This window comes from Quercus robur, chromosome 11 (genome assembly GCF_932294415.1).
Source record: "Quercus robur chromosome 11, dhQueRobu3.1, whole genome shotgun sequence".
Lineage (NCBI taxonomy): Eukaryota > Viridiplantae > Streptophyta > Magnoliopsida > Fagales > Fagaceae > Quercus > Quercus robur.
The window spans coordinates 20266552-20290954 of record NC_065544.1 but is presented as its reverse complement, the minus strand read 5'-3'; the positions used below and the strand labels follow the sequence as shown (position 1 = coordinate 20290954).

Below are 24403 nucleotides of genomic sequence, written 5' to 3'. Positions count from 1 at the left end.
GCTTTTAATTTTTGTATTCCCCCTTTTTTTTTAATGAGAGTCGTCCTGTTTTTGTGTTCTTTTGTAAGGACCTCTCTTTGTATTGACCTCAGAATATTAATATAGAATGTTTGTTTTGCTTTTTATGGATGTATGCTAGTACCACTCCTTTTTTTTTTTTTTTTTTTTTTTTAACGTTTGCAATGACATAAACAAATATAAGCGGTCGAGATAAAAAGGATGCTGTGCAGCGAATTTGAATGAGGGTTGCAATGGTGCTAGACTGCACGCACGCCTTAAAATGATTTCCCTTAGGTAATAATTTCCCAAACTGTCATAAGTAATAATTTCCCCTAAGTCTGTGGTCCGAGGAGCCATGCAGGACTTAGGTTCTGTTTAAAACTATGAATAGTTGCCATAAGTAATAATTTCCCCTAAGTCTGTGGTCCGAGGAGCCATGCAGGACTTAGGTTCTGTTTAAAACTTGGATAAATTGTCATAAGTAATAATTTCCCCTGAGTCTGTGGTCCGAGGAGCCATGCAGGACTTAGGTTCTGTTTAAAACTATGAATAGTTGTCATAAGTAATAATTTCCCCTAAGTCTGTGGTCCGAGGAGCCATGCAGGACTTAGGTTTTGTTTAAAACTTGGATAAATTGTCATAAGTAATAATTTCCCCTAAGTCTGTGGTCCGAGGAGCTATGCAGGACTTAGGTTCTGTTTAAAATTATGAATAAATTGTCATAAGTAATAATTTCCCCTGAGTCTGTGGTCCGAGGAGCCATACAGGACTTAGGTTCTGTTTAAAACTATGAATAGTTGTCATAAGTAATAATTTCCCCTAAGTCTGTGGTCCGAGGAGCCATGCAGGACTTAGGTTCTATTTAAAACTAGGAATAAATTGTCATAAATAATAATTTCCCCTGAGTCTGTGGTCCGAGGAGCCATGCAGGACTTAGGTTCTGTTTAAAACTATGAATAGTTGTCATAAGTAATAATTTCCCCTAAGTCTGTGGTCCGAGAAGCCATGCAGGACTTAGGTTCTGTTTAAAACTATGAATAGTTGCCATAAGTAATAATTTCCCCTAAGTCTGTGGTCCGAGGAGCCATGTAGGACTTAGGTTCTGTTTAAAACTATGAATAGTTGTAAATAGACCGATGGGCACAGGATAATCACGAAACAAAACATGGGCAAAGCCATTTTCATTAATATTAGTATCTTCTTAGGTTATTTACATTCCATGGTCGAGGTACAGTTTTTTCATCCAGATCTTCTAGATAATAAGCGCTTATCCCGGCCACGGATGTGATGCGATACGGTCCTTCCCAATTGGGCCCCAGCTTGCCCTAAGAGGGGTTTTTTGCGCTGCCGAGAATTTTTCTCATTACGAGATCGCCCGGACTTAAAGGTCGCAGTTTAACATTGGCATCATATCCTTGTCTTAGCTTCTGATGATAATAGGCCATATGGATCGTTACTTTTTCCCTTCTTTCCTTGGCTAGGTCTAGACTTCTTCCCAATAACTCGTCGTTACTGTTTGGGGTGAATGAGCTAGACCTCAGTGTGGGAAAGTTGTTCTCGATTGGGAGCACGACCTCAGCCTCATAAGTCATCGAAAAAGGGGTTTCACCGGTTGACCGTCGCGGCGTTGTCCGATAGGTCCATAAGACGTGTGGGAGCTCTTCTACCCATCTCCCCTTTGCCTCATCCAGTCTTTTCTTCAGTCCGCTCACTATGACCTTGTTCACGGCCTCGACCTGCCCATTTCCCTGGGGGTAGGCGGGAGTGGAGTATCGGTTAATGATCCCAAACTCGCGGCAATACTCCCTAAAGTTCTTGCTGTTAAACTGGAGACCGTTGTCCGAGATGAGTGTGTGTGGAGTTCCGAAGCGGGTAATAATGTTCTTCCAGATGAATTTCTGGGCATCCACGTCCCTAATGTTGGCCAAAGGTTCAGCCTCCACCCATTTGGTGAAGTAATCGGTTCCAACTATTATGTATCGCTTGTTTCCCGCAACTTTGGGGAAGGGACCGACAATATCAAGACCCCATTGTGCAAACGGCCAGGGGCTAGAGAGGGGGTTGAGGACTCCTCCGGGTTGGTGGATATTCGGGGTGAATCTCTGGCACTGATCACACTTCTTGGCGTACTCTTGGGCCTCTCTTTGCATGTTCGGCCACCAGTATCCTTGGGTGAGTGCCCTGTGTGCTAGCGACCTTCCTCCAGTGTGACTTCCACAAATCCCCTCGTGTAACTCTTCAAGTAGAGACTCAGACTCTTCTGGATGTATGCAGAGTAGGTATGGCCCAGAGTAGGAGCGCCGATATAGCTTATAGTCCTCCGATAGCCAGAACCGAGGAGCATTCCTCCGTACCTTCTCGGCCTCCAACTTTCCCTCTGGTAGGATGTCGTCTTGGAGGAAGTTCTTTATGGGATCCATCCAGCTGGGGCTCTTTCTGATCTGATGGACCTGGGCCGGGTTTCTTCTAATGGGACTTGCTTGGACTAGATCTTCGACAAGGATCATTCACGGTAGATTATGCGCCGAGGACGTGGCAAGAGTGGCCAGCGAGTCTGTATGGGTGTTTACACTCCTGGAAATGTGTGTCAGATTGAAGGATTCAAAACTCGTCTGTAAGCGTTTAACTTGTCCTAGATACTCTTGCATCCTAGCATCTCTGGCTTCCAGCTCACCCATCACTTGGCCGACGACCAACCTGGAGTCCGAGAATGCTTCTATTACTCTTCCGCCCAATCTTTGAACCATCGTCATCCCTTAAAGTAAGGCTTCGTATTCGGCTTCATTGTTCGTAGCTGAGAACCCGAGCCTCAATGATTTTTCAATGGCAGCACCGTCCAGTGATATTAAAACTATCCCAACTCCAGATCCTCTCTGGTTGGCCGCGCCATCCACGTAGACCTTCCAATGCAAGGTCCCCCCTGCTGAAATTGTACCAACCGATTTTCCATCCATGTCTTTCTTCTCGGTTATTGTTTCTATAAAGGGTTCAGCAAACTCCGCGACCAAGTCTGCGAGGACCTGACCTTTGACGGAGGATCTGGGCATATATTTAATATCAAAGGCCCCTAAAAGCGCACTCCACATGGCGATCCTTCCTGTGTAGTTGGCGCTTCGAAGCACCGCTCGAAGGGGGAGCTGAGTTAGAACGATGACCGTATGCGCCTGAAAGTAGTGAGGGAGCTTCCGCGTGGCGTGCACTATCGCCATAATTGCTTTTTCCAAGGGTAGGTATCGCACCTCAGCCTCATGTAATGACTTGCTCACATAGTAAACTGGTCGCTGCACCCCATTATCATCCCGTATCAATACCAGGCTGACAGCATGGGGGGCTAGAGCGACGTATGCAAACAGTACCTCGTCTGCCTCGGGGCTGGACATGATGGGTGGTCGTGATAGGTATTCCTTAAGCTGCTGGAAGGCCCGAACACAATCCTCCGACTATTCAAACCCTTTCCACTTATTTATCAAGAGGTAGAAAGGTCGACATCGATCTGCTGATCGTGATATGAACCTGTTTAACGCTACGATCATGCCTGTGAGCTTCTGCACTTCTTTCGGATTCCAAGGAGCATGCAGGCTGTTAATTGCTTTGATCTGATCGGGACTTACTTCTATTCCCCTGTGGGTTACCATCTACCCCAAGAATTTCCCAGACCCGACCCCAAATGAACATTTGGAAGCATTGAGCCGCAGCTTGTGCTCCCTTAGGACAGCAAAGATTGTTTCAAGGTCTTTCACGTGCTCGGACACCACTTTACTCTTTACGACCATATCATCTATGTAGACCTCAATGATTTTGCCCAGCTGTGGCTCGAACATCCTGGTCATCATCCTTTGGTAGGTTGACCCCGCGTTCTTCAATCCAAACGGCATCACCTTATAGTGATAGTTTCCGACGGGCGTCATGAAAGCTATCTTCTCCTGGTCTTCTAACGCGAGGGGTATCTAGTGATAGCCCTGGAAGGCGTCCAGGAAACTCATTCGAGGGTGACCCACGGTTGCGTCCACCAATCGATCGATTCTGGGTAAGGGAAATGGGTCCTTTGGGCACGCCTTGTTCAGGTCCGTGAAATCCACGCAGACTCTCCACTTCCCTGTCTTCTTCCTTACCACCACCGTGTTTGCCAACCATTCGGGGTAAAATACCTCTTTGATCTGATCGGGACTTACTTCTATTCCCCTGTGGGTTACCATCTACCCCAAGAATTTCCCAGACCCGACCCCAAATGAACATTTGGAAGCATTGAGCCGCAGCTTGTGCTCCCTTAGGACAGCAAAGATTGTTTCAAGGTCTTTCACGTGCTCGGACACCACTTTACTCTTTACGACCATATCATCTATGTAGACCTCAATGATTTTGCCCAGCTGTGGCTCGAACATCCTGGTCATCATCCTTTGGTAGGTTGACCCCGCGTTCTTCAATCCAAACGGCATCACCTTATAGTGATAGTTTCCGACGGGCGTCATGAAAGTTATCTTCTCCTGGTCTTCTAACGCGAGGGGTATCTAGTGATAGCCCTGGAAGGCGTCCAGGAAACTCATTCGAGGGTGACCCACGGTTGCGTCCACCAATCGATCGATTCTGGGTAAGGGAAATGGGTCCTTTGGGCACGCCTTGTTCAGGTCCGTGAAGTCCACGCAGACTCTCCACTTCCCTGTCTTCTTCCTTACCACCACCGTGTTTGCCAACCATTCGGGGTAAAATACCTCTTTGATAGCCCCCGCTTTTTTCAGTTTTGCCACCTCGTCTCTTACGGCACTAGCATGTTCCTTTGAGGGGCGTTGGGGTGGCTGCTTCTTCGGAGTGGAAGAGGGGTTAACGTTCAGGTGGTGACAAATAAGGCTAGGATCAACTCCCGGGGCGTCGTAGGCGTCCCATGCAAACACATCAACATTTCCTCTGAGAAATCTGACCAGTTCCTCTTTTTCTTGAGAAGGCAACTCAGAGCCGACCTGAAAAAACTTCTCCGGGTCACTGTTGACAGCGAATTTATCTAAACTTTCACACCTTATCTCCTCGGCTAGTCCATCGCCTTGCCCTGCCGAGGCGACTGGTTGCTATAAGCTTTTAGGGGCCGAGGACTCAGCATGGGGCCGATGTAAGATAGCGGCCACCATACACTGCCTGGCCATGGCCTGATCTCCTCGGATCTCTTCTACTTGTCCTCTAGATGGGTATTTTACTTTTTGGTGGAGTGTGAAGGATACGGCTTCTAGGGCGTGGATCCATGGCTTGGCAACTATCGCGGTGTAGGGTGAGTAAGCGTCAACCACGACAAAATTTACCTCCACCACCTCTAACCCAGTCTGTATGGGTAGTCGGATCTGCCCCTTTGGCGTAACAATCTTTCCTTCGAAGCTGAGAAGGGGGGAGTCATAAGCTGCCAAATCTTCCGGCTTCAGGTTCAGCCCCTTGTATAGATCAGGATACATTATCTCTACCGCACTTCCTGAGTCTACCAACACCCTTTTCACATCGAAGCCTCCAATTCTTAACGTAACCACTAAGGCATTGTCGTGAGGTTGAATAGTTCCTCTCTTATCCTCGTCCGAGAATCCCAATATCAAAGAGCTTCCCTTTTTTGACCTTTTGGGTTCCCTTTGCCTGTCCTCGGAGGGGAGCCGATCAACAGCCAGTACCTTGGGGAGGGGTGGCCCAGTTCTTCCTGGTGCGGCGAGGATGACATGTATCGTTCCGGTGAGGGGTTTTAAGGACACATCCTTTCGAGACTCTTGTATTACTTAACCGGGATGGCCGCTCGAGGGGTGCAGAAGGTGACGTAACTTCCCTTCTCGGACCAACTAATCTAGGTGATTCCATAGATTCCTGCAATCTTCAGTGGTATGCCCATGGTCCTGATGATAGTGGCAATACAGGTTCTAGTTACGTTTGGAAGGGTCTCCAGCCATCTTTCTCGGCTATCTGAAATAGGGCTCGTGCCTTACTTTCTCCAGCACCTGTTGTACTGGCTCCTTGAATACGGCATTCACTGTCTGCGGGTTGCTCTGTCCAGCCTGTCGCGAAAAATCTCTCCTCAGCTGGCTATGGTTGTAACGTTCCGACCTAAAATCATTTGCTTTGGGAGGAGTGATCTTCTCCTTTCCCCTTCCTTGCAGCTGATCTTCCTTTACCCTTTTGTACTTGTCGATCCTATCCATCAACTGATGAACGTTGGCAACCGGTTTACCAGTGAGGGATTTCCTTAAGCCATGCTCGGTGGGGAGACCGCTTTTGAATGTGCTGATAGCAACATCATCATGGTTGTCATCTAACTCGTTATACACCTCCCAATATCTATCTGAATATGCTTTCAGGGTCTCTCCTTCGTGCATGGATAAGGACAATAGCGAACTGAGGGGTCGAGGGACTCTGGTGTTTGTAATAAAGCAGGAGCAGAAGGCCTGAATGAGCTGCTTGTATGAGCCTATGGAATTGGTCTTCAGGCTGTTGAACCACTTCATCGCCATTGATCCCAAGCTGGATGGGAAGATTTTGCACATTAGGGCTTCATTCTGTGAGTAGATCGCCATTTTTTGGTTAAACTGACTCACGTGCTCTATCGGGTCTGCTCGGCTGTTATAGATGGCGAACACCGGTTGGTTGAAGCGTCGAGGCAGCTTAGCCCCTTCGATTCTATACATGAAGGGTGACCTTGAAACCTGGTCTAGCGCCCTCTTCATAGCATCGTTTCCCGAACCCTTGCTGGATGGGCTCTCATATTTCCGTACAGGGCATGGTTCCCTTTCGTAAGAAAAGGTTTCACTTGGGGGGGTCCTCGACCTCCGTCGATAACTCGCATCCTCCGCATTAGAGAACTCGTCTGAGCCAGAGGGAGATCGTTTTCGCTGCACACGTCGCAACTTCCTTTTCAGGTCATCTATCTCTCGCCGTATGGCCTGATGACTATTTCGCCTCTGGGACACGTGACTACCTGTCTGAGTGTGACTCTGGCTCGTCCGGATAGTATGCACACTTCCCTCACGATTCCCTCTGCCGCCTGGGTTGGCAGGGTTATTTTGCCTTTGGGACTCAACGGGTTGTGTCTGTTGGGAGTTAGCCTGGTGAGGATTCTCCTGGTGTGGACCGAGTTCTGCCATGCTCGACTGTTGTGCTAGCTGATACCCTAGTTCTTCCCACAGACGGCGCCAATTGTAGTTGCACGATTTTCCTGGTCCAAATCCTACTGATCAGGCCTTGGCCCAAGGCGCAACACACAATAAATCTTTGTAGAGGATGGGTCAAAGAACTTAGTCTCAGTGAACTTAGTCGGTCTAATGCATGGACAATGTTATTGTAGAAACAAAAAACACAAGAATGGATGTCTAATAGAAGATTCTATTTCCTGGGCACAGATCATAAATTTTTTTGTCCCTCTCTTTGAGGGACTCCACTACATTATATAGGTCTCTCATTCTTATCTGAACCTTACACTTGTTGATCATCTAAGCCCCCACTTGAGCACCTGTCCTATCAGACACCCTTATCACTCCCTTGTGAGTTGCAGTGGTCAAGGTAGCACTGTTCAGGGGTCTTTTCCTCATTAATGCGGCCAAGAGGGTGGTTGTGACACATTTAATGTGGTGGTGGCAGCTTTCCATGAGATATTTTGGGTTTTATTCTTTTTTATATGCTTGGAGGATGAACTGCAATGGTTGGGGCGAGCTCTTGATCCGGACTTCGTAATGTCCGAGGAGGAGTTACTCCTCGGACAGGTTTCTTTTACCGCAATTGGGCTTAAATAATGTTTGACTTCTCCTCGGACAGGATTCTTCTTCGGATGGGCCCGTAGTTTAATTAGCCCATTATTTTGGGCCGGGCCCCACAATTATATTCTTAAAATAAGTTGTGAAGAGCTTTATAGTTTAACTAACACATTCTGGTGTTTCCATCGAGTACATTGAGAGTTTAAATCCCCCCACCTCTACTATCAAATATTAAAAAAAAAAAAAAAAAAAAGCTTCTATACATCCTTTTCATTTATGTAGGGTGGGGATTGGAATGGCAACAAGGAAAGAAAATGAAGAAAATAAAGAGAATATAAATAATTTGTTAGAAAGATTTATCGAAATTTTTTTTACACTAACATTTAATTAAAATTTTGGTTGTCATATGTGCAATCACATCATATTATTATTAAGCAATTATAAAGCGGAACTAATTAGGTACAATTCATTAGGATCCTCAATTAAATTCAAAGAAATGTTTATATTGGCTAATGAAGCACAAATATTGTTTTTTTTTCTCAAATGAAAATTAAATTCTATGCAACTATATCTTTGAATTTAATTGAGAAACTTAATGTATTGTAAGTAAGGAATTGTATTTAAGTTTTACTTAAATAAAATCTTAAAGATCATATTTATATTGGTTTATGTTTATTATGTGTAATGGCCCAAGTGGCCTGATTTAGTATAAACTAGAAACTACACCTAACCCTAGACTTTATATTTTTTGTGAAACACCTAACCTGAGACCTTGTAGCATCTATATATACTCTACTAGGGTTCTTTATAAACATGTACCCATCTAAAACTTCTATATCTTCTATATCGTAGATGTAGGCCATCAAGTCAAGCCATGTCATTATATATATTCTCGTGTCCTATCTCTCTTTCCTTGCTTTTACATCTTCTTTTTATTAATTTTAACATAAAATAATCGTATTGATATAGGTTTCACGAAGTAAGAAGTAAAACTAGTAACTAAAATGACTGGACATATTAAAGAAATTGATTTATTCTAAAACTAATAGCTTCAAAATATATACCCATACAAAAGAGCAGTTTTCATTTCAATAATTAAGTGTTAGAGAACTTTTTTTTTTCCCACAATGATCTTAATGGTTAATTATTAATAAATTATCTAACATATCAACGAATACGTAAAATACAATATTTTTAATATCCTTGTTATAAAATTGTGAGTTTGATGTGAAGGAGAGGTGTATGATGTTTTACCAACACTAGATATTTAATTATTATTGTTTTATATATTCTTTTGTAAACATGATTAATTGATATAAAAATAATAAAAAAAAGCGTAAAATAAATTGAATCAAAACACTTGGAGGCCGCACACCACGATAACAACCAATCGATTCGATGCTTACCAAGGAGAAAACGCGTTTAGCTTCATAATTACCAACTTCACCACTATTTCAATCTCCATGGCAACTTCAAGAGCCAAGTCAATGCTTTCACGTCGTGCACATTCATTATACTTTCATTTCCTTTAATAAATAAAGAGACTAAAACCGCAAGCCCAATAGACTGCTCCCTATATATAAGGATCGACATCAATGACATATATTCCTCTTTCTTTCAAGCTTTTGCTTTTTAAAAGTCATGGCTTTTTTGCTAAGTTCAAGCCAAACCAGTGTCAATTCATTGCTCTCTCTTTCACTTCCCATTAAACAACGACGGCCTCGTGTGCTTGTCAATGGTGTTTCCTGCAGAGCCACCAAAGTTATTGGTAGTGAAAATAATTCAACCAATTTCTATGAGCTCCTTTCTTTGAGTCCAAACAACGCAAACATCAACGAGATAAAGAAAGCATACAGAAGCAGGCTCTTCGATATCACCCTGATGTTTGTCCACCTCCCATGAAGGAAGAGTCGACCATAATGTTTGTTCAACTGAATGCTGCATACAAGACTCTGTCAGATCCTATGTTGCGCAAAGAGTATGATTGTGAATTGTTGGGGCTGAGAAATAATTATGGGTCAACATTGCAGATGGATGTGGATGTTGCAAGAACTAGGTGGCAAGAACAAATTAATGGATTGAAAAGTAGGTCAAATCGTCGTATGGCTCAAAAGGAGGGGTCAAGGGGTAGTAGAATAAGGGCTCAGAATATGAGGAACAAGGACTAATATTTTCATTTAAAAAAAAAAAATTACATGTTAATAGTTCTCAGGGTCTGGGCAATTTATCTGTTGTATTTGTTATTACTTTGTAATAGTTTGTTCTAAATTTATTTATTTGTTTATTAACATTTTACATGTACGTATGAAACCGTGTATAGTACACCGTATGGGGGAATTCTTTATTTATTTATTTTAAAAATGTTAAATTTCCAAACTTTTTCGTTTCAAATTGCTAATGTTGTATGTGATTATTAATAAATAGAAAAAGTGATGTTAGTAGTATAGCCTAAATGAGAAATGTAAGAATTTGTCATGTTAATAATTTGTTAAAATATTGTAAAATAATTTACGATTGTAGCATTATTATTTATTTTTGAATGCTTTGATTTTTCAGCATAGATATCGACGTGTGAAGTATCTTTGATGCGTGGGGGTTATTGTTAAGATAATGTAATACCCATTCTTATTTGTATGTATGGTTTTGAACTTCAAAACTCACATTAATTTATGCTGAAAATAGTTTCACAAATAAACAAGTTTTGATTAGACAAGTGTAAACCAAATAATTAGTACGTAAGAACATAAAAATAAAAAATAAAAAGAGAAGTTTAGGAAATGTTGTATGGAATCATGGAAAAACGTTGTCCTTATTGTACAACCCAAAATAAAAATTTGGTGTAATTGGTTCTCAGCACTAAATAGCATCCTAAGATTGGACTATAGTATTGACTTTCGTATTGGAGTCACTTCCACACACAAGGTTTCAAAGGAAACCTTTTAATTTGCCTTTCCTTTACAATAGATATGGTAGAATACTATTCACACAAGAGAAAATACGTGGGAGATCGATGAGTAACACTTTCAAGAGAAGAAAAGAACAGTGTTATTGTTCAGAGAGAGAGAGAGAGAGAGAGAGAGAGAGAGAGAGAGTAATTAGTTCTAATGAAAATTAGGTGTTTTGATGGTGTGTAAAGCAAGCCACTAAGTTAGTTAGATAACAATAAAATAATAACTAAGCTTACAAAGAAAGCTAAATTCAATGTGCAGAAATAAATCATAAATGCTCATAATATCTTGAAAAAATAGCAAAAATAAAAGTCCAAAGTAAAATTGATCTGGACCTAAATGTTCGAGATGAGACAGGATACGTACACGTGTGTTATAAATAAGATACAAGTTCATACTAGACCCATATATTAATATATCAATGGAGGTACATAATTGCTCATAAATACAAGAATGAGCTCACTTCAAACGAATGTGAGTTTGACCATAAAACTCAATATTTGGTACACGTGCACAAAACCAATTTATTCGAAGAAAAAGAAAATCTTATAAATATTAAATAGGTGTCCAAGAAAAGAATAAGCCAAAACCACAAAAGACATCCGCATTAGCCAAAAGTGAAATATTTCTCAAATATGAAATTATGAAAACTGGAGGTTCATGGAGTAATTGAATTTATTACAATGAGATTTAGGTTATGTTGGAGTGTTCTTGAGGACTGGCAAGAGCTTTTGAGTATACATCGATTGATGTAAGTAAAGATTGTTGGCTCGCTATATTATGTTTAAAAATTCAATTTTTATTTATTCAATATTCATTTGTTATTTTTTTTCTATATGTAATTTAATAATTTTATCTATGTTGATTTATTGCTTATTAAAATATTACTCCTATAAATTTATTTGACTCAATTGGCTATTTAGAAAGTTTCTATTTTCTTCAAGGCCGGTTTGGATCAAGCACGTGTAAATTTTGTGAAGGAAACTAATGATTTGATGGAAATATTTGTTTGAACTATATATATGAAATTATGATATATGATTCTTCTAGGATATGGAATGAAATTAAATTAAATACAAATCCGAAATTAATTATACCTTCTTTGGACCTACCAATGGGGCTATACATTGGCCAAGAGACTAGTTTTTATTCTAGGGCTTATCACCAGAATTGATTGGAAAATACATTCTGAAAATTAAATATAGCATGATCATATTAATAAAAATTATTATGTATATCAAAATTGATTGGATATGTGTAGAGTTTCAAGCCAAATGATACATATATACACACACATATATATATATATATATATATATATATATATATTTATATTTATTTTAAAGTTTTTGGAATTCATTGCAAATCATATGCCAATTTTTTAATTGAACTGACAAACAATTTCCAAACCTATGAGTTTTATTATATAAATAGTTTATTTATTTGTTTTACTTGTTTTTATGCTTAATCTAGTTTAGTTTGGATTTTGGTTACTTGTAACAAGTTTGGACTATCTTTTTTTTTTTTTTTTTTTGATGAGAAGTTTGGACTATTGTTGGGGTGGTGCGTGTGACTACTAGAATATTGAAATTTGTGAACTTATTCTGATAATTAAAATATTCTAGGAAATTTCATTTACGATTTATTAGAGATTAGCACATGAACAATCGTCTTTTGTTTCTTAGAGATTAGTCAATAGAATTTATATTTATTACCAAATCCCTATTAATTATTGAATTTTGATGAGACCATATGCACTTTGGATAAATAATCTTGCTGACCGCAAAAATCTCTATTTCTCTTCTCTTTTGTGCTTGTAATTTTTTTTTTTTTTTTAATTATTGTTGAGAAGAAGTAATTTTCTTTATTTGATTTTATGGGATGGGCTAACAGTACTATATCATACATACAAGAAATGTAAGAGCAAATAACCTATATATAAAATAGAATAGATGGGGATCGTTGTCTATAGATGAGCATCATTGCCTTCCAGGTGAATAGGGGAGAAAATCATCAAGATGCAAAATACTAACAGTGCATTTGGTTGGGCAGAGAAGTGAGAGCATAAAATGGGTATAGAGAAAATAGACAATAGATTGATAAACATGATCCCTTATTTGGTAGAGTATAGTGGAAGAAGGGGGAAAAAAAGTGAAAAATGATTATATTTTATTCGGACCATCATTTCTGATCTTTCTAAAATGTTAGTAAATAAGAGAGAAAAGTCTTATATAGATGATTTAGCAATCTTATTCCTTTACTTTATTATATTACAAATACATTAATAATAATTTATATAAGATTGGTTGTTTTCTCTGCACCTTTTTCTCAAACCTTTAAAATGATAAACTTTATACACTTTAATTTATCCTCTTTTTCCCTCGATCTTCTATCCACTCTACGAAATAAAACCTGAACAAAATTGATTCAAATGAAAGGAATTACAAAATAAGTACAAAGAAACTCAGAGAGTCAGAGTTCATTGAAAAGAAAATGAGTGGATGAAAAAAGCAAAAGACAAAAGAAACAAGATGCCCAACAACCTACGTTATATTGGCCATTCTACTTAAAAAGATTAGGGCTCCCCAGAACTGAAAATAAATTTGCAAACAGCTATGACAACTATCAAACACTCCACACTATTTCACAATTTAAACACCCCAGCTTCACACCTTAACTAACTATTTGCATTCTTTCACAACACCCTCGCTCGTAATATATATTATGGCAGTTCTTTAATTCTCGGCGACAGTGTTTCAATAGCATCTGCAACTGTGAGAAAGATCATGTCTTCACCAATCTTTTTTGTAAACTCTGATGCATGCAGCTTTTCGGTCACGATTGCCCCGGGGTTTGCTAAAACAAGCTGTTACAAAACCATGATCAAATTATTGTCACTAATACTTATGGTCCTTTAATAACTTCACACTAATGAGTGAAATTCAAATCCTAATTCTTCTCATAAAATGATAACATATAACTTAATCGAGCTACATTATTCTTGGCATTTCTGTTAATGAGTAGAATTATAGTCTAGTATGTAGAAAAAAAAAATAAAGAAAATAAACAAACCCTACAATTAAAGTGTTTAAATGGGGTATGGTTTTCATCAAAGAAGTTTATTTAGGATTATTTAGAAGAAATATGAATTGGTTGCCATAACCAGCTAGGTAGTTACATATATTTGAAATTTATTAGATTATAAGGAAATTTAATTTTGGTGAAACGTGTTATACATGTTAGGTAGCTAGGTTTACTTGTCTAACAAAATTTAGATAATTAATGCTTCAACTTGGAGTATTCTATGTTGATAAAGAAAATGCATTGGGTGTAAATTAATGCTAATTAGCGAACATATAATATATGAAACTGTAAAAATCCTAGACAAATATCAAGATATATCTACACATAGTTGAGAAAGCAAATAATAGGCACATAATTTCTAAGTTTAAATTAATCTTACCTTAACATCTCTGTTCTGAAGTGTCTTATGTAACTCTTCGAAGGAATGGATACCACTGGTATCAATATCAGTAACAGCTGCAATATTGTGAATCATATGAATATATTCCTCTAGTAAGTATTAGAACTGAATCCATAAGGACCATGACTAAACAAATTGCTTACGTGACATTTCAACGACGAGATATTTGATTCTGGGCCCACTGTTTATCTTCAAATCTTCATCTTCATTGCTTAGCCATCTCAAAATCCTGCAAAAATTGGATTTAACAATTGTCTACTGGACTAGAGTTCTTACTTTCAATTTTTTCATTGTAGTCTATTGAACAAAAATAGGCCATTTTTTCCCTTTCTATGACTTTGGAGGTTCTTATGTTTGCAAAAAGTATTCCTTATTATATGTGGAAATTATCACAAAACTTCCATGAAAAAGTCCGGGGATCATAACTTACACAAAAGCCCTACATGCCTAGGTAATTGTTTATTTATGTGCAAAATCTATGATTTTATGCTCACATGTGGGCAGGAGGAGGTAATATCTTATGTTTGGATTGCATGTAGTGGAAAGGTAAAATCTTTTTTTCGGACGGTAGGGGGCCATGCCCTCCAATTGATCTTCTTTATGTTAAATTGAAGGGGTAAAAAAAAAAAAAAAAAAAAAAAAAACCCTTAATCTAAACAATTTTAATTCGGCAAAAATATATATATATATACTGGGCCGTTAGTCTGTCATAGAGAGTCTAAAAATACCTCTCCTTAATATAGTTGGAGTTTGAAAAGTAGATAGCAGAATCAACTCGAATAATCATAATTCCAGAAACAGTTTTTGCAGTAGAATATTGCTCCACATTCCTGTAAACAAGAGTCCCTGGGAGATTCCCAAGTACTGCAGTTCGTGGCCTTGTAACCTGTAGGAGGATTTTGGCAAAGGATATAGCTACCTACCATAACAAAAGGTAAGAGTTTTCAGTGAGAAAATCAAAAGATGAAACACTCAAAAATGGGATTGAGTATTTTTATTCAAAACACAAAACTTTTGCTGAGCTCTTACATACCGCAATTAAAAGGCCTATCTCCACACTTTTAAAGACCACACCAAAGAAGGCTCCCATACAAGCAAGAAAATCGAATTTATCAACCTTCCATAGTAGCATCGCAGCTGGAATGTCAACTAGGGGAAACACCGCTGCAATGATGATAGAAGCAAGTACAGCATTTGGGGTGTACTTAAACAATGGTGTAATGAGTTCCAACGTTAGAAGAACAACACAAGACATCACAATGTTGGCAACTGCTGTGTTGCAGCCAGCCATGAAATTTACTGCAGAGCGAGAGAATGATCCTGCATGCACGCAACGAAGATGATTAATAAAATGTTGAAAGAAATTAATCTGTGATTAAAATTTAGAAGCTCAGAAATATATAATTTCAATTTGAGCACATTTTTACACACCTGTAGCTACATAACAAGATGTCATGGAGCCAACAATGTTCATAGTTCCCATTGCCACCATTTCTTTGTTCCCATCCACATTGTAGTCCTTCACAGCAGCAAATGTTCTAGCAATCGCTATAGCTTCCTAGAATCCAACAGATTTGGCTTTAATATTGGAGAGTATTATTAGGCTGAGTTCTCTTAATGATTGTAAAGAAATTAGCTTACCGTCAATGCTATTAAACCAGCAACCACACCGATCTTAAAACCTTTGAGAAGTAAATCTCCAGTCCAATAGATTTCATGAGCAGATGATGGGTTTATGCCCTTTTTTATATATTTCACCTGACACGGTAAAAGAAACCGCAATGTGAGCTTGCCAAATCCTTTTTGTGGCAAGCTAAACACAAAATCAAAATGATAAAATTAAGAGTACTTACAATTGCTACACCTTCCTTATCAGCACGAGTAATATATACACAGAATGTGGCTACTATGACAGAGGTCAATGGAGCAATAGCAGATACCCAAAATAATTTGGGGTATTTTTTGGCCTGTGCCAATATCAAAGAAAAAGTCCATAACAATGAAAATGATTTAATTTAGGTAACATAGGAATTGAAGAATAAAAATCCTCTACCCACATAGTATTCTAGTTTATATTCCACCAAAGAATTTCTATTTTTTATTTTTCTTTATGAAGTAGATAAAATGAAAATTTAAAAAAAAAAAATCCTTATAGTTGAGAGAGTATAAAGCGAAACATTAAGAGTGAAACATGGTATTTTTATTAGAAATAGGATACTTACGATTTACTTGGTGAGCAAAAGGCAGGCCAAGAATGACAACCCAATTACTATGGTCTGCCAGTTCCACTGTACAACAAGTTAGAAAGTCATTCACACTAACTCATGGGATTTTCAGACCCATAATAAACATTGACATCATTTGATGAAGAGAAAAAAATAAAATAAAATAAAATAACATTACAAATTATACCCCATGATGTACTGATCCAAAAACTGAATGCATCACTGAAATAATGTCAGTCTTCTTTGTGAAGTTTGTTATACCAAGAAGACCTTTGAGCTGTTGAAGGCCTATGGTAATGGCAGCCCCAGCCATGAATCCAACAATGGCAGCATGAGACAGAAAGTCAATTAAGAAACCCAATCTGCAAGCAAGGGTCAAACCATCAATTTAATGTTAGGGAGATTACAAATTTTATTTTATAACAAAAAGTAATTTAACCATTAAATGAATGTTAAAATCTACCAATTATAGCTATTAAAGTCAAATATGTAGTACTTTTAGCATTTTCCACTTGATACAGCTATCTAAAAAAGTAAAAAGTCTATAACTGAATTGTCAAAGAACAACAGCTAATAAAAGAATAATATACCTGAAAAATCCAAGTGCGAATTGAGTGACTCCAGCAAAAAAGGTAGCAGTGAATACAAGACGCCTATAAGCAAGAGCATTTTTCTGTGGATCAATCTCATTCTGCGCCATAGTTCCAATCAAAAGAGACACCACGGCCACTGGTCCTATGGCAATATCTCTGGAGCTACCCATGAAGGCATAAATAAGAGGTGGAACAAAGCTAGAGTCTAGAGAAAATCAACAACCAACAACATTAATTATTGATTAATAAAGTAGAACATATTGTAGCAAAAAAAAAAAACCGAGGATGTTTATGAGAAACAACGAAACTCACATAACCCATATTGGGGATCAAGATTTGCTAGCTTTGCATATGCAATATCCTAGTAGGGAAAATATTTGAGAATCATTAGAAATGGAAACTGAAAATTAATATATATATATATATATATATTTAGCTAAGCTTATTTTGTTTTATGGAAATATTTTTCACTCACCTGAGGGACACACAGGCTAGCTATGGTGAGTCCAGCAATCAAGTCACCTCTGAACTTTTTCAGATTGTAGTTTCTTGCCCATTCAAGAATCGGGAAAATAGCTTGGAGTACAAGAAAAAACCTTGTATGACCTTTTTGGCCCCGAAAAGCTTTTAAGGGTTCATCGTGGAAAAAAGTTTCCTTGATAACAGTTCGAAATTCAGTGAGAAGATTTTGCTGAGGAGGCCTTTCCACCTTATGAATATGAGAAGAAGGTTGTGGATGGCGTCGCGATGAATGTTCGCTCCCGATCTCCATTTCCTGAGTAACACGCCCACTCATAGAGCCAGAAACTAGTTAGCTCTAGTATATGTATATCAAACCTGTATTAAAACAATGGGGCAGAGAAAATTGATTAGAACTTATAAAATACTGCTAAAAATGATTTTATTCAACAGAAGCAAATTGTAACAAGTCAGTTGGTTACTAACTATGGAAAGTAAGGCTGAGTTAGGCCGATAGATGAAGATGGAAGTACAAGATACAGGGAAGTTTTGCTTATATATATAGGCAAGCCTAAGCTTTTTGGTCTATAAATAATTCTCCCACATATAGCATTACGTTGTGAGTATTAGTTCAGTCTTTTCTCTTTTTCTACAATACTACTTTGGGTGGATAACATTTTTTTTTCTTCTTTATTTAAAACTCACTCGTTTGCGTGAAGCAGTATAAAAGAAAGTTTTTTTTTTATATCAGTTCTCATTTCTCCTCTCTGTATTTTTTTTTTTTTTTTTGGTTGTTGTTGTTGTTGAAGATAACTTAAAACTCAGTTCTCATTTTTTATGAGACAAATTTCTAACTCGTATCTCTATCTCTACTTTTACTTAGCTCAATCCAGGTTTCCACTTGCATCAAATGAATATGCTCTAGGGAATTTCTCTCAATGTAGACTCTGTCCAAGTTGGCCTCTGCTTTATTATTTTTCTTGTTTGAAATTGAAAGTCCAACTTGGCCTTTCACAGTCTAAAATGACAAGTATGACGGTGATGGATTTCATCATTGTCAAAACTCTCAAAACCAATCCAGAAATAGTTGTAAGCAGAAAGTATAAAAAAGTCAAATAGCCACAAGACCTCAAATTTATATATATAGTGAATAAACTAAGCTATTAAACTTTAATATAATGAAACAACCAAACTCGAAAGACGTATTCATATCGTGCGCTTCCGTATCAGTGCTGTATTCACATATATTCAGCTCAATAAAAAATGTAATATTTTATTTTTATGAAACCAATAAACAACGTCAAAAATGAAAGAGAGGAAAACAAATTACGTCTAGATTCATCGAACCTAAAAGCGTTGAATCTCTGCTCTCTCCATAAAACAAGTAGAAGAATTCATTATTAAGTAGATAGCATAGAACAAAATGAGGATATACCCCTTTCGCGCAAAACATGTAGTAAAATGCTCATGTTTTAAATTTATTTAGAAAAAGTACTTATGTTTTAAACTATATTTTCTAAAAATCAAGTTTTAATGAAAAACTTGATTTTTAAATAATCGAGTTATAAGCACAAAAAAAAAAAAAAAAAAACTACATGGAATGAATGATATATTCTTTAAAAAAAATAAATAAAAAATTTAGTTATCGTATGAATAAAATCTAATATACACCTCTTAAATTTGGGTCATTTGTTATTTTGATAGGGATAGGAGTAGAAACTTATTGATCAAAATTTGTTATTTTGATAGCTAAATTTAAGTCATTAGTTATTTTGCCTGTTTGGGTACTCGTAGTTTTTGGTAATTTACTTTTATAATATTTATCAAAAGATATAATTTTTAGTAATTTTTAAGTTAAATTTGTGATAAAAAGCTAAAAAATAACTTATTTCCAAAAAAGATAAAGAAGGGAGTATTTGACAAAATGGTTAGACAAAAAACTTTTAACTTTTAAGTCGTGGTAACTTCTTATCAAAAAAAAAAGTAGTGGTAACTTCCAAATATGTCTTAATTATTAACTCTTTTTTATCATATCAAAATAGTCATTGTCTTTAAGTAGTGGATGAAAAAAAAAAATCCAAAATAACAAATAGTGAATTTTTTTTTTTTTTAATACAAGATAGAGATTTCTATTCTAGCATAATATCCAAGTGCATATGTGTGTAAAACTCCCTCTTGGAAACTTGAACTTCAATCCTTGCCTTCCCATATTTCACAAACACTTATACTTGTGCTACATAACATTTACTAAAAAAACCAAGGAGAGTAGAAAAACCTAGATTCAACAACCTCATCTAAACACAACGGGAGCATGTCACCTATAGATGGTGAATATACAATCCTTGCAATGTGATAAGGTGGTCCACCAAAATAACTGGAACTCATTAAAAATATCACATCATCACCAACTCAAAAATATCTAAACAATTCACATATTTATTTCCTCTTCCTATACCCATTCCTAAATGGTTGAATTAGGGGTGTGCAACCAACTCACCAATCCGCCAAAACCGATCCGATCTAACCCAAACAATTGGGTTGGGTCGATTTTTAGGAGTAGGTGGGTTGGGTTGGGTTATGAAAATATTTTTAATAGTGGGTTGGGTTAGGTTTGGGTCATAACAATCACAACACGCCTAACTCAACCCAACTCACCTATATTAAATTTTAAATTGTATGTATTTAATATATATTTAAAACTATATTATATAATTAATAATTTTTTTATTTAATTTTTCCCCCTATGCAGCTCTTTCTATATAAAACTCAATTACCTCACAAATCCTAACAATCTTATTTCTCTATTTGCCGCCTCCCACTCCCACTCCCACTCCCACTCCCACTCCCATTCTCTCACTTCACTCTTATTTGTTTATAACCGGGTTGAGATATTAATTCATATATATTTTGTTTATTAACTCAATTGAATATATTTTGTTTATAACTGAGTTGGAATACTAGTTCATGTATATTTTATTTATCAACTCAGGTGGCAAGTGAAATATATTTTTTTGCTCAATTTAATAATAATAATAATAATTGTCCAACTTATAGGTTCAACCCAATCCATGTGGTTGGATTGGGTTGGGTTGAACTCCTTTGATAGGTTGGGTTAGATTTTTTTTTAACCCACCATGGTAAATTAAATTAAAAAATTCCTTCAATCCGACCCAACCTGACCATGCACATTCCTAGGATGAATAGTCATAGACTAGAGCCACCACCAACCACCACTCATCATTGCCTCTCTTCATCCTGTGAAACTCACCCTCACCCATCAAGTACCACCATGGATCGAGTGGTGTCAATAAACCCACCAAAGCCACCCAATCAGTAGCCACTAACCTCCTCCATACACATACGTACACAAACATACAGAGAGAGAGAGAGAGAGAGAGAGAGAGAGAGAGAGAGAGAGAGAGAGAGAGAGAGAGAGAGAGAGAGAGAGAGAGAGAGAGTGAAACCAATGGCATTGTTGTTAGTGTCACTCTCACCCATCTCAAGGGATCTGCCTCGAGATTGATGAGCCCTACACCTGATTGTTGGTGTTGGCCACTCACCGCTCTAACCAGCACCAACACCTTCATCTTCATGCTTTCCGCTGAGTAGAGATCAATGAGAGGCAAGAAAAGAAAAGAGGGAAAAAAGAAAGAAGAAAGGATTTCAGGAAGATACTTGGTGGAGTTTTGCAGTGGCGGCTATGGCATTAGATTTGGTAGATTTTTGTAGTCCGATGGCTGGTTCGAGTTAGATGTTGTTTGGTTACAAGAAAGGAATGAGAATGGTTTGGGGACTAGTAATAAATATATGGGTTGTTTGGTTATTGCTAAGTTAGCGATGAGGTGGTGTTTTTATTTAGCTTGTGTTTTTTTACTGGGTCACTTGTCTTATATTGCAGGATTTGATATTCATTAACTGGACATGATAAAAATTGCTTCTAAACAAAACTACATGGTTTTGTAATAAGTTAATGGTAGATAGAGGAAATAACCTAGTTTGTCAACTAACGTGAACAAGGAATGAAAACAATGTTAGGTTCATAGATTTATGTTGACAAACCATGAACTAGTGTAATATGTAGAATTTTTGTTAGTCTTAATTTAGCATTGAGAATATGTCAAAGAATAACATGAGTCAAGATCAAGCTATGAATGAATCAAGAATTTCAGACACTAGAATATTATTGCACTACATTTTGACATAAGCCCGATCTATTGAGTTTCACTTAACTTGATCAATGGAAGTATATGTCTCGACCAATCGAGAATCATGCATATAGATCTTGAACTATTTCTGTCAGATGTTTGATATAAGGTTACTTGCACTTCAAGTCCACTATATAAGCAACCCTATAGCACGCTTTCCAAGACCACAGGAGGGCAATGTATCGTACAAAGATTTGAAATTTTTTAAGCTCTCTTGAAGTATCGACAAGAGACTTATGTCCATAAAAATGATTTGGTGATCAAGTTATTGCATCCAGTCTAAGTTGAAGTTGCTAGTACAAATCTTTGAGAGGTGTTCTAGGATTCGTTAGCAGATGTGTGGTCACATGCAACAAGTCTAGAATAAAAGAGTCTGTGGATTTGAGTTACGTGTGGTTATGTTAGTAAGTATTACATGAAGAAGCAATAAATTTATGGTTAAATGTATTGTATAAACTTTCATTTTATTTTAGTAGATTTGTTTACCTTGAGGATTGTAGGTTAAATCCTTGCAAGCTTTTACTTTGAAACTGTTTGTTTTCTTGGTTTTCCTGAATCATCATTTTAGGTGTTTATGTGTGATTCATGCTTATGTGATGTTATTCAATTTAGATATTAAACAAAATTAATCTAATCAATCACTTGCTATCCTTGTTTTTGAAGTAATATAAGCCTTCTTAGATCTTTCTATCCTTGTTTTTCGAGTGTGCTTTCTTAATCCTTCTGATGTGTCTCTGGCTAGTTTGGATTTAATTTGTCATAGAATTTGAAAATTATATGAAATTAGTGTCTTGTATCAAAGTTTTTTTTTTTTTTTTTTTTTTTTTTTTTTAATAAGATTCTCTTGCATCGTTAGCTTTCATTTTCTATATATGATGCCTACGACTTCTACTCAAGGAATTTCCAATGGCTTCTTGGTGATGGCTCATAAATGTTTTTTTTTTTTTTTTTTTTTTTTTTAATAAAAAAAAGCCACTAGAAATTTTGTTGGATAGTGTTTTAATGAGATTTTAATCATATGTGTTAATATCTATTGTTTTATTTAAAAAAATTGTATGTGTCATTATTTTATTTAAGGGGGTCATAGAGGGGTTGATCCTTATTGAATTTAAACTATTTTCTAAATGCTTCTAGTAATGTTATAAAAGTATTCATTAGCATTCAACTCCAAAACAATGATAATTCTCATCTTACTTTCTTTTTCTTCATACATCCAAATAATAAATATGATTAGTTGATGGGCATTGATCGTCTACCACTCTCGTCCATCACCTGAGCAATGTTGTCAACAAACTCTCGTCATGAGATGGTGGATGACCCATGATCCCCAACAACATCTCAAGAGTCAAGACCAGGGATGGACCTAGGTGGGGCCTGGCCACCCCAGGGTTCAATTTTTTTTTTAATATAGTTATTATATATTTTATTTTTGTAGTCAATCATCTTTTCCAAAAACTTAGGCCTCTATTTTCTCTAATAAGCGTAATTAGTCTAACCCAAATAACAACTATTCAACCCAAAAACTTAACAAAAATAATAAAAACATTCACAATGGTGATTGTATTTTAAGGAAAAAAAAAAACTATTTTACCACCGAAGAACCAAAAAATCATATGTTATAGGAGAAACTAAAGCTAAATTTTTTGCAATTACAGTAAACTGGTATAAATATTAGTTAATTCTAGCAAGTTGTTAAAAATAAAATACAATATTTTATTATGATTATATTTCTTCTTTTAATTAGAAAACTCAAACTCTCTCTCTTCCTTTATTATTTTAATGAGATGCTTATATTATTTTAAATGAAGTGATAAAAAAAAATAGAACATTTGATATTGAGTGTATTGTAAAGTGATGTGGTAAAATAGATAAAGTAACTTTTTAAGGTGCTAAAAACTAAAATATTTAGCACCACCACTGTAAATGCTCTAACTTCGACAAAAAATAAAAAATCTTAGCCAGTCTAGAATTAAAAAAATATATATTTTATTTTTGTTTTTGTCTTTGTTGGTAGATAATTGCATCTTAATGTATTTAGAAATAACGATTTTCTGTATTTATAATTTTTTAATACTATATGGATACCTATTCGAAGTTTTTTTTTTCTTTATACTCCGGTCTTCACTAGCTTAAAATTCTAGGTCCATCCCTATCAAAACGTATAATCGAGAGAGAGAGAGAGAGAGAGAGAGAGAGAGAGAGAGAGAGAGAGAGAGAGAGAGAGAGAGAGAGAGAGAGAGAGAGAGAGAGAGTGTGTGTGTGTGTGTGTGTGGATTTTGATAATTCCTTGGATACCAGTAGGTTGACAAGTCTCGAACGATGATGATCTTTGGGCTATATCCTGTGAAACAACACTACTGAATCAGAGGAGACCGGTAGGGACCGGCCAAAAGCCCTCCGACGATAAAGTTAGTGAACTTGGAATTCTCTGTAAGGAAGGAGTATTCTCTTAAATAAAAAATGTCTGAATACCTTACTTTCTTATCGAAGGATCCTTATATAATGCGTGGAACGGTTATCTGTTTAATAACCGTTTCTAATGTCGAGGAGTCCGGAGACTTTGGAGGTAACTTCCATAACCGCCATGGAAGTTACCTCAGTTGGACTAGCGTTCCATGAAGAATTTGGCATTTAGAGTTTAATCAGATGAGCTCGTCCATCTTTTGTCAAGGACGGACAAGATTATCCAGGATGGGTCATCCTTGTCCAAATGACTCTAAGGACGGATAAGCTTCCATGAGACCTCGTCCGTCCGAAGACAGACGAGGTTAACATGGACGCTT

At 36.9% G+C, this 24403-nt stretch overlaps 1 protein-coding gene across 2 annotated transcripts in view; it reads right to left on the bottom strand.

Annotated features, from left to right (window-relative positions):
- The window catches only part of LOC126707333 (high affinity sulfate transporter 2-like), a 53231-nt gene extending 35066 nt beyond the window's left edge, over positions 1-18165 (bottom strand). The window contains exons 1-2 of one of the 2 annotated variants that reach the window (XM_050406937.1): positions 17902-18165; positions 17686-17793 (exon numbers count right to left, since the gene is read on the bottom strand). In XM_050406937.1, coding sequence (XP_050262894.1) covers positions 17686-17752 — 67 coding nt within the window. In that variant the 5' untranslated portion in view covers positions 17753-17793; positions 17902-18165. Of the gene's footprint in view, positions 1-17552; positions 17794-17901 lie in introns of both variants that reach the window. The other variant, XM_050406938.1, reaches the window with a different exon arrangement.
- Between the last annotated feature and the right edge of the window lie 6238 nt (positions 18166-24403).